The sequence below is a fragment of the Trichomycterus rosablanca genome, chromosome 2 (assembly GCF_030014385.1).
Source record: "Trichomycterus rosablanca isolate fTriRos1 chromosome 2, fTriRos1.hap1, whole genome shotgun sequence".
NCBI classification, from domain to species: Eukaryota; Metazoa; Chordata; class Actinopteri; order Siluriformes; family Trichomycteridae; genus Trichomycterus; species Trichomycterus rosablanca.
Window position 1 is genome coordinate 25,169,729 of NC_085989.1, and position 11,961 is coordinate 25,181,689.

Below are 11,961 nucleotides of genomic sequence, written 5' to 3' on the forward strand. Positions count from 1 at the left end.
TAACAGTTCAGTCTTTCGTGATTTAAATAATATAAAAGCATTTTAAACAGTTTTCTTGTTTGGGTAAGAACTGTAGCACTCCATGTTTGTATTAAAAAGCACATACACACTGAGGATGGGTGGGTCAGTGGGTTGGTGTGAGTCTCAATTCGATGAGAAAAAGAGAGCTCTCACGCTTTACCATCAATTTAAATCAACTGTCAGCTTTTGCAAATGAATTGAAATTGCATTTTTAACAGGCAGCATTAACCAAACAATGACTACTTTGTTAGTTTTTGGTTAATCATTGACATCTTTTTTGTGGTGTAAGTAAATTCATACCACTGTATATTACTGTAATGTTATATCACTGTAAATACTGGGTTTGGTGAATCAAACTGAACTAGTTACTACTGAAAATGCATTGTACAATTTTTTTGTGACAAAATGTCACAAAACAAATGTTTCTGATTAAGTGAGTGTTGGGTTATATAAGGTTGAATACAGTATATGCTTTTGCACATACACCCCACTGATACACCAATGAAGTGCCTGGAGCTCTGCATTGTTGACACATACTGCCTTCCTATGTATTTACTATGTTTATCAAAACTACCCAATCCTTATGAATCTAAGTGATTCCTTCTTACTTTTAAAACTGCCACACATTTTTTGACTTACTCTCCTCAGACATGCTTAATTTTCTCTTTCAAATGGAAATTAGTTTTACGTACTTAAATGATAAAGATGGACAATTTTGGCTTACAGAACTAGTTGAATAATGAAGCTACAATGAGACATGGCACAATTAAAACAAATGTAATATAGCTCTAATATGTAAAACATTATGTAATGTGTCAAAATTGCACTAAAATGTAAATTCTTTCAAATATATTAAATTAATATATTGCAGTATTGATTCTGTAAAAATTACTTAAAGACAAGTGGATACAAGTAATAAAAAAACAACTATTATAAATAGCAATATCAGTAAACTTTCTCCACCCTGGACACAAATCTAGGCACAATTAAGTTTTGGCTGCATTCTGGACCTTGGTAAACCTTATCAGTATGGAGAGAATGTCTGTGGCTCAATAAGGCTGTCAATGAACTGAGGTTGTCATGGTGTCTGTGAAGCTATGCCACACCACACAAAGACTCACCACTGATTTTTCTATGGATATGCCTGCATTTAAACAAGACAGGGTCTACTTATATAAAGCACACCTATAGCAACATCCTGTTTTTTAACAAAATGACTACTTTTAATTAAAATTCCTGGAGCCGTGTAAACTGTGTCCTGTTGGCTTCATCAAAAAGGACAATTGTTGTTCTGGTTTATAATCCTGTATTGACAAGTGTCCAGCCAGTTCTTGTAGTTTCAATAGGTCACTTGTGGCATAAGAAGATAATCATTCCTCCCAGGGCCGTTGCCAGGGAATTGGGGGGTGGGGGGGGGGGGGGGGGGGGGGGGGTTGGGTGTCTATGGCTCTTCTAATTTAAAAGAGAACATGTGGCGCTGCTGCTGTCTGTGCCATAAACCAGTGACGACTGTCACCAGGAAGTCTTCTCAGCACAGGTGCAATCTGCAGTGTAGCATGTAGAGGAGAGAGAGAACAAAGCTACTTATCAGCAGGCAGCCCTTTATAGATAAGCAGAGACTGGAAACAGTGTGCATTATGATTGAAAAGGCTATTTCCAGCTTTAAAATGGATTGGGGAAGGAACACAATGTCAAAGTTTTAATATCAAATTAGTTCTGTTTGACACATTAATAGAGTGTCATGCTTTTAAGACAACTATATTTGGATAAAGAAATGCAAATATTCCACATTTCTTTTAATCAATAATCGACTTTCACTAGTGGACTGTTAACCAACAAGCATATAGCGTCCAATCAAAAAACATATCACCAAATTTTATATCAAAAATTGACCCATTTAATTGACAGGCAGTAATTGGCAGTAAGATGAACACAAACACTATAAGCAGAATTAGTTCAGCATTAAGAATATACAGTTTATACAGGGTCAGTAGTGAACAGTTAATTACAAGCTCCAACCCAACATGCTCAAGCAAATAAAAAGAGAAAGCACTGATTTCTAGAGATATTTAATGTTTTATCTTGCTAACTTTTTGTAAAGATAGGCTAATTTACAATGTGACTTGTGTAAAAGACCCTCCCACAGTAGTTGCCAATACAAAGTTCAAAAGCCAGCTCGTGTTAGTGTAAGGGGTTGTACATCTCAAGTCAGATCAGAATAAACTGCTCAAAAATGTATGTCCGCTTGTTTTAACAAAACACTGCCAAGCTATGTTCCTACATCAGTGTGGCAGGTCCTAAACTGGCCTGCTTGCAGTCCAAAACTGTACATTATGTGGCACAATAAACAACAGTAAAAGCCCTGAAGAGTAGGGCAAACAAAATCTGTTTTCACTGATCAACTTCATGGTATTTTGTAAAGATAAACACATTTTGAGTTTGATGCCTGCAACTTACTCCAAAAAAGTTGGAACAGAGGCGTGTTTACCCCCAAGTTCCATCATCTTTCATGTTAATGAGACTTTTTAATGTTTTAGACACTAATTCTTGCAGTTCTTTGAGTGGAATTTTTTTCCCATTCTTGCATGGTACAAGATTTCAGCTGTTCAACAGTCTGTGGTCTCCATCGTCTGATTCTCCTGCTGCACCATACATTTTCAATAGGAGACAGATCTGGACTGCCTCCTTGTCATCTTTGGCCAAATTCTAAATGCGTTTTGGATCAAATTCTAAATGTTTCTTTTTACAAAATACATTGAACTTGATCAGTGGAAACAATCTTTTTTGCTTACTTTTATCTGTTAAATAAAGATTCACGAGCATGAACAAATCACATTTTGTTTTTGTTACTGCATTTTGCACAATAAAAATAATGCAGCTTTTAAACATTTTGTTTGGATTAAGCTATATGAGCTATTAATATTGCCACTTTAGTAGTAATTGAATTTTAGATGCATTTCAGAATGTAGAGTCTAAGCTGTTACACCAGTTTTAAATGGAACATTGGTTGACCTTTTTGGCCATTGTTTCTAAATGTATGTGTTTAAGGACTGTAAAATATTTAAGGAAATGCTTTAATGTTTTAAATCCTAAGCTTTTTATTGGTGTAGCATATCATACCTATTTTAAATTAGTGTTGTTAATTTTAATGAGATTTAAAGGAAGAACTGTGCAGCTTTGTCTATGAATCCAAAAATGAATGTGTGTATTAATACCCCAATTAAAGTATTTTGATCAGAGACAAAACATTAGGCAAAAAAATATCTAGGGTTAAAACACCTTAGTTAAAATGTGTGTAAAATCAGCCTTATCCTCTAATATCTGTTTAATGGACACCTTGAGATGTGGGAGAGTGTTTATTTTGGTCTTAACAAAATTAAAAGCTTAAGTTACTAGTACTGATTCATGGTATTTTTCTCCCACAGATATCAGTCACTGCAGCAAAGTCTCCATCCTCTACAGATGACCTTTACCTTGAGGACACGGGTTCTGGAGGATACCCGGAGGATGACGATGACTTTAGCTCTGGATCAGGCTCAGGTATGGTTCTCACTATTCAAGAGAATAACCTATTCTTTACCTCCACTGTGTCGTTGAGGAACAGTTGTTCATGGCTTGTTCTCAGGGAATTGGTCTGCTGTTGTACTGGTGATTGATTTGGTTCTCTTTTTAGGTGCTGGTGAGGAAGAAGAGGAGGTGGTCACAGTCAACACACTGTATATAGCACCCAAAGCAGAGCCTACACAAGATACCACCAAGGATTTCACACCTAGAGTGGAGACTTTCACAAATAGGAACAAAGCCCTCCCAGAAAAGCCTAGAAAGCCTGTCAGGACTGAGGTAAGTCTTAATGCATCATGCTAAATGCATGTTTGAAGCTAAAGATTATGCTGCTTGTCTATGGGCTGTATCTCAAATCTCATATTACTTAAGTAAGATTTTTGTTTCAACTTAATGATTGTTTAAGACACTTAATTATTTTGTGTCATGTTTTATTCTGGCCACTGCTGTCTTTAAGGCTTGGAGACTGGTAAAGTCAAAATAAGTTATTGTCTACAGCACCACAAGTTGGCATGACAGTTACATGCAGAGTTAGTTAAAAATCTAATTAAAAAAACCTGATAGGTATTAAACCATCATCTCAACTTCATACACAATTCATACCAATTCATTTGATGCACATGTCCCATTATTAAAAACTTTATTTATTGATTATTTTATTGCCTCAGACTACTTTAACCTTGCTTGTTTTTACCCTTTGATTTTTTTTCTATTTCATTTTCATCAACTGATTTACCCTGATCAGGGTTGTGGCTGGTCAGCTTCATTTTACATTTACAGCATGTAGCAGATGCTTTTATCCAAAGCGACTTACAATTATGCCTGAATACAATGCAAGTAATTGACACTTAAGAGCCTTTCTAGGGGACCAACAGTGACAACTTGGATGTGGTGGGGTTTGAACCAGCAATCTTTTGATTGCTAGTCTAGTATTTTAACCACCAAGCTACGACTGCCTGCTCACATGGAAACACTGGGCCTTGTAAAACAATAGGCACAAGGTTGAAAATACACACACTGTCCTACCACTTACTTATACATAGAAGAAATTTATGGTGACCAGTTTTCCAACTGGCATGTTTTTTTGAAATGTAGGAGTAAACCCCATTGCCATTAGGTGTACCTTTAAGTGTGAGTGTATCACAAAAAAATTTGGTTTATTAAAAAGGGGCTGCTATAGGAACAACACTGACCAGATAATGTGTGTAATATTCTTTTAATTAAATTTTGGCTACAGTCAGAAACTGTACACTGACAGAGTTCACCTGTATAAAAAGTGTAGGGCAGTTGTAGCTTAGTGGTTAAGGTACTTGACTAGTAATCAGAACTGCCAGGTTGCTGCTGTTGGGCCCGTGAGCAAGTGGACCCTTAACCTTTAATTGCTTAGATTGTATAGTGTCACAACTGTAAAACACTTTGGATAAAAGCGTCCATTAAATGCCGAAAATGTAAATGTGTAGGTACAACAGGTGCAACTAATAAACTGAAAAGTGAGTGTTTAGTGATTAGTTTGGAAATGTCACTTTGTTGATCTGTATTGCCAATTGTAATTTCTCCTCATTCTTTCTCTTTAGCCCCCAGTCAAAGAGAATGGGCGCAGTAACCCTGCTACCAGCACCACCAGCTCTCCTCGTTCCCCCATGGAGCCGTATGAAGTGCACTCAGAAAACCTTTTCCAAAGAACAGAGGTTCTGGCAGGTGAGCACAAAGGCATTTTTTCTAAGCCTCTTCATTAGTGCTTTTATGCTCTACATTGGTGCTTTGTGTGTTTTTCAAATACAACTTTAATTAAGAATCAGTACGATCTCAATTTTGTTTCACTAGCCATTGTCTGACTGAAAATGGACCTCTTTCTGTTTTTTATGGAAATATTATTGCAGCATTGACTCTATAATGGTATACCAGATGAACTATTGCTAGAAGCAATCAACTTCTATTATAAGTTCTTCCATAATGCCTATGTCTCTCCCTAAGAAAAGACACATAGCACTTATTTCAATAAACTGAATAATTTCATTAGGTTTACATTCAAAGGGGAAATTTTAAGGGCAAGTTTACTCTGCTCTGTCTGAGTAATATCCTGTACAAACCAGACCAAAGCTTAGACAGAGAGTTTTGCTATTTAGGCTGCCGGGTACTTTATATACATCCTGCTGCCTCTCTCTTGTCCCTGCCCTCTAACTCTACTTTTTTAATTGAAATCAAATTAGACAAAAGAGGCTTAACTGAGTAAGAATGTTGCCTGTATTTAACAAACTGTAGAATTACAGAAAATAACTAAGACCTGTTGCAGATTATTATTGTTGCCATTATAGCTAAAAACACATCAAGTTGTTTTTAACTTCTCTCTTATTTCCTGGCTTGCAGCTGTCATTGCAGGTGGCGTTATTGGCTTTCTCTTTGCCATTTTCCTCATCCTCCTTCTGGTGTACCGCATGAGAAAGAAGGATGAGGGCAGCTATGATCTTGGAGAGAGGAAACCGTCTGGAGCAGCATATCAGAAAGCTCCTACCAAGGAGTTTTATGCATAGACTTTCTTGTTTCAGTCTTGTAAGCTAAGCATCACCAACAGTAATGGCAGTCTCATATCGACGACGACGACGAGTGTGTTTAAATAAAGATCAAAAAGAAGACAGCGACTGGGGAACGTAAATAACATAAAGGAAAACTTTTAAACTGAGTATTGTAATTAAAACCTTTTCTTTTTTTCTTTTTTAATGAGAACAAGCAATGCAAATTTTATGGTAAAGCTCAGTGTATTTAAACTTTTATTGTGTATTATTTGAAAAGGCTAAAAAGACAAATACCAGAATCTGTAAAGATAGGAAATTATCAGTGCTCTGTCAAAGGAGCTGGTTTGAGTTGCTTACTACTTTAACTGTAGCAGTATGTACTTGTAAAAACAAATGTGGAAATAAGTAAATAGAACTGTTCTGTATCAGTCCTGCTTCCATTTTCAGTATCATGTTGTCCAAGCATGTCTCATGTTCATGTTTAGGTGTAATTGTTTAATTTGTCATTGCTCTCTGGTGTTACCAATGCCTTTCTTTAGTTTTCATTGCCCTCTTTTGTCTCTGTATTAACTTTTAATCAAGTGTAAATGTTCTTAGTTCTCACATCTTTGTAGTTTTGTGGACATTCTGTAATGTTTGTCCTTTTTTTGCGCAGCTCTAGCTTTTTATGTGATATGTTTGATGATTAGTTGTATTTTGGACTGAAATGTGAGTGGGAACAGAGGGAGGTGTAGAACAAAATCTGCCAATTTAATGTTTTATTATTTAATTACATTTCATCCCATTTGGTACGTGTTGGGGCTCTTAAATCATGTAGGAAGATTCCAGAAAGTGTTCATTTAGTGCCAACACATCTTAGTTTCTTATCCTTCACAAATCTGCAGGTTGGATTGGTTGACTCAGTTCTGTTTATCATGAATTTCACCTGTGATTCTTGAATCCAATGTGGGTAGGTGAAAAATGCTTGACTTCAACAATTTTTTCATTTAAGTCTGCCCCAGTCAAGTCATGCCTGTGTGGTTGTATTCATGGTTAAAGGAAATATCACACTGGTGTTTTATTAAAAAAAATAATGACATGAAATCTAGGCTATTTTGACCAAAAGCATGTTTTCTTTGGGCTTTTTTAGACTAACAGTTGCTCCTGCTATTCTCTGCCTGCTGCCTCTTTTTGGTGTCAGAACTTAGAACATTGGGTTTCTAATGGCAGCTGAGCCATGCCCAAAACTTTCAGACAAAGTTCTGATGCCTTTTCTGAAGAAGGTGTGCATTTTTTGTCCAAAGTGATCCAGGCCAAACATACAGGGACAATGTTGATGTAGCCAGCTCCCCTCTGGGACAGAAGCTCATTATGAAAATGAAGCATCGCCTCTGGTAATATGTTTTGGTGCTGACTGAGTACGCATCTGAAAATTGAAGGAGGCCAGTATTTTTCTTTACCTAGTGAGAAGTGGTATTTTTTAATAAGTCATAAATTTACACTGAGAAAAAGAGTGAAGAATAAGAGTCCAGTTTACTTTTAATTATTGTCCTAGTGTGTTCAGCTAGTGCCAACCTCCTTAATGACCTACTTGTTTTCAACATGATAAAAAAAAACAGGCAAACCCAAAGACGTAAAGGACTTTTACATGTTGTTGACATATTCCCTTGGTTTTCTTTTTTGTGTTTAATGTTATTTTTACTTTTTAATCTAGGGTTCATCCTTTAAACTTTTTAGATCTTACCATGGAGTCCAAATGCTTGTTCACATATAAAACTATATAGAAATATATATTATATATAAATGTATATTCACAAAATGTTTTAAACCTTCAAAGTGCCTATCATTTGGGAAATGTGCTTGTGTATGTCTCGTTGGAAGGCGGTGTGTACATCAGAATGACCAGTGACCACAGTAACTGGTATTGTGTAAGCACAGCTGACTGTAATAGTAACCTTTTTAGTCTTACAAAATGCAGACAGTATTGTAAATTGAAACAACACTACTGAATAAACATTGTGGCCTAATTTTGCTGTTCTGTGGCTGTTTTTTTTTTTTTTTGCTGGAATTTGTAGACTAACAATTTAAAGTGACCTGTGTAAGGTGGGGAACATACAGCCATGGTCTTTATATGGGAATATAGTCAATATAGTATGATTATTTATTTATTAGGATTTTAACGTCATGTTTTACACACTTTAGTTACATTCATGACAGAAATGGTAGTTACTGGTTACACAAGATTCATCAGTTTAAGTTGTTAATGTCAAACACAGTCGTGGACAATTTCGTATCTCCAATTCACCTCACTTGCATGTATTTGGACTGTGGAAGGGAACTGGAGCTCCCAGAGGAAAACCACACAGACACGGTGAGAACATGCAAACTCCACACAGAAAGGACACGGACCACTCCACACTCTAAAAAGTAATTCAGATGGCCTTTAACCAGTACTTAAATATATGCACTGCTGTATGACAAAAAATCAAGTTACATTATATTACACAATTTTTTACTTGCAATTGTTATTTTATTGAGTTCTGATAACGCACAAATTATAAGTGTTGTTTTAACACACTATAATGAACCACCTGAACTTAAGATATTGGGTTGAACAATAAAGAACAAAATTTAGCTTCTAGCAACTTAAAATACATACACTGTATGACTTAATTTTCTCAGTAGTTTAAATTCGCCCCGCCCACACGAACAGAAACGGTCTGTGTTTTCAAGGCACGCTTTCTTCACTGTGGAGTGAGTCTTTCACAAGCAAGGTGAGCATTCTAACTGTTACAAACAATTTTTGACCTATATATCTACAGATTTCACTTTTGTGATTTGAATAATTTGCCCGCTTTGCAGTTGAAGGTCGGCAGGCACAAACTACAAGAGCGAGAGAGCGGGAAAGAGAGAGTTTGAGTGCTATGCAAATTAGCTAGCTTTTCTTCAGAGTGGCATGGACCAACACACCATTTGGTGATATATACTGAGTAAAACTTGACTTTTTCATGGATTAAAATATTTCCAGTGACATAAAATTTCCCTGGTGAGCTATTAAAAACTTATTTTTTGTCTAGTCTATTTTACGATGTTTGTGTAGCAAAAGTAGCCAACAACTATGCTAAGGTTAGCTAGCTAATTATTACGTGTTTGCGTTCTAGGTAAAAATAAACTAAACAATAAACATTACTCATTTGTTTAATGCATATAATTTTAAAAATACAGATTTTACAGACTGATATGTGGAATTTGTTTTTTCATAGTTTTTATTGTTGTCCACTAATGGGATTTGGTAAAAGTAGATGTGTTCTGTAATAAATGATTTTTGGTAATAATTCATGTTTCCTTGTTCTTGTATCATTGTTTAAATTGTTTTACATTCAGCAAATTCAGTGCAATGCTATCAAACATTCAAATTAATGTTTAGAGATATTAGGCTACAGGATGTTGGATCAACGTAATTCTACGAGCAGTTGGCATAACTCAAAAAGACTAATGCAAAATGTTGCCTTGATTTTTTCTGTTGACCCAATGTTATATTTAGTATTAAAACTTTTAAGTTAAATGAATATTAAATAAAACATTGGGTCAACAAAAAAAATCAAGGCAACATTTTGCATTAGTCTTTTTGAGTTATGCCAACTGCTTGTAGAATTACGTTGATCCAACACAATATTTTAGGTTTTCATAATTCAGTAAAAAGCATTTTTAAATAACACTAACTTAAAAATATCTGTTCATGTTGACAGTTATTAAGTTTGTGTAATTTAAAATATTGTGTTGGGTCAACGTAATTCTACGAGCAGTTGGCATAACTCAAAAAGACTAATGCAAAATGTTGCCTTGATTTTTTCTGTTGACCCAATGTTATATTTAGTATTAAAACTTTTAAGTTAAATGAATATTAAATAAAACATTGGGTCAACAAAAAAAATCAAGGCAACATTTTGCATTAGTCTTTTTGAGTTATGCCAACTGCTTGTAGAATTACGTTGATCCAACACAATATTTTAGGTTTTCATAATTCAGTAAAAAGCATTTTTAAATAACACTAACTTAAAAATATCTGTTCATGTTGACAGTTATTAAGTTTGTGTAATTTAAAATATTGTGTTGGGTCAACGTAATTCTAGGAGAAGTTGGCATAACTCAAAAAGACTAATGCAAAACGTTGCCTTAATTTTTTTTGTTGACCCAATGTTTTATTTTTTAGAGTGCACCTGGGAATCAAACCCAGGACCTTTTTGCTGTGAGGCGACAGTGCTATCCACCGAGCCACCCTACTTAGTATATTTTGTTTCTGACATGAAACGTAATGTTCATTACCACCCCAAAATTCTCTGTTGTAATTATATAACTGCAAACTGACAGCAATTACACAATTTCTGTTTTATTAAGAAAGTGACTAAAATGTAACATTCCTTTCCTATGAAAACAGGATGTACCAATAGAGGAAAATGATACTTTAAATTGCCCCTAGGTCTTACATATTGAATACGTTATGCCCTTTGTGATGTACAGGGTGCTTTCCTGACTTGGAGACAATGTTTCTAGTATTGGCTTCAGAATTCATATGATCCTGACCAGCATAAAGTGGTTACTGAATGTGAATGAGTGACATGTTTTGGCTAACAGATTAATATCAAGGAGCTGCTGCTTTGAAGGTAAAATTTGCTATGCTAACTCCATTCGAATGGTTTTATGTTTGGCATTTTTAGTCATTTCTTCCCCCTTTAATGTGTGCCTGTCATTTGTTCTGAGTTTATGGTGAAGGGGTCAGTCCAGGCTTTACCCACAACAGATGTACAGACATGCATTACTCTAAAGACAACATCTGCACAGAAACAGACTCATCCAATCATCAGGGAGTTTAAGTATGCACACCCATTCATTCAGCACATCATACACATGTCCCTTCCCACCAGTTGTGTTTGTGTGCTGGAGTGTCACAGAACCTACTCAAAAGGCTTTAAATCTAGGGTGCACACTAAATTTAGGTTTGTGATGGGGTTCAGGGTTAGTGTGGGCCTGTGTCAGAATGTCAGAAATGTATTGCTCTCTCTTCAGGGGCATGACTAGGGGGATAGCATGGATGGCTGCATATATTAAACATTGGACAAATGGGTCAGATAGAGCTAATTCAGTAATGAACAAGTACTTTATGTTTATTGTTTTATGTACGAGCCAAATTTCCAAAAAGGTTGGGAAACTAAAAATACAACAGAAATGAATATTGCTGACCAGCTTGATTGTATTTTGTAAATATAAACGCATTTTGAATTTGCCTGCAACACACTAAAAAGGCAGGAGTGAAACATTTATGGAATATTGTAGGAATAAAAATTTCACAATTAGCAGGTGAATTGACAACAGGTGAAAGTATCATGACTGGGTAGAAAAGGAGAATCCACAAAAGCCTCAGTCTTTGCAGACAAAGATGGGTCGTGGCTTACCACTTTGTGCTAAACTTTGACAGAATTATAAATCAGTTCAAAAAGAACATAAAATCGCTAAGACAGCAGTACACAGAAATAGTCATTATACTGTACTAAATATAGCCATGTGTGTTTGGGAGTACTTCAGAAAACCATTGTTAATTAACACAGCTGACCACTTTGGCAGGAAATGTAACTGATCAGCCATAACATTAAAACCACCTCCTTGTTTCTACACTCACTGTCTATTTAATCAGCTTCACTTACCATCTTTAATGGTCAGGACCACCACAGAACCACCACAGAGTAGGTATTATTTAGGTTGTGGATCATTCTCAGCACTGCAACGACAATGACATGGTGGTGGTGTGTTTGTGTGTGTTGTGCTGCTATGAGTGGATAAGACCGCTGGAGTTTTTAAATACCGTGTCCACTCACTGTCCACTCTATTA

The 11,961-nt window shown here is 35.7% G+C and overlaps 1 protein-coding gene across 1 annotated transcript in view; it reads left to right on the forward strand.

The window, feature by feature from the left end:
• The window catches only part of sdc2 (syndecan 2), a 54,757-nt gene extending 46,656 nt beyond the window's left edge, over positions 1–8,101 (forward strand). The window contains exons 2-5 of the mRNA XM_062990461.1: positions 3,447–3,561; positions 3,695–3,861; positions 5,157–5,280; positions 5,950–8,101. Coding sequence (XP_062846531.1) covers positions 3,447–3,561; positions 3,695–3,861; positions 5,157–5,280; positions 5,950–6,113 — 570 coding nt within the window. The 3' untranslated portion in view covers positions 6,114–8,101. The remainder of the gene's footprint in view (positions 1–3,446; positions 3,562–3,694; positions 3,862–5,156; positions 5,281–5,949) is intronic.
• Positions 8,102–11,961: the final 3,860 nt, after the last annotated feature.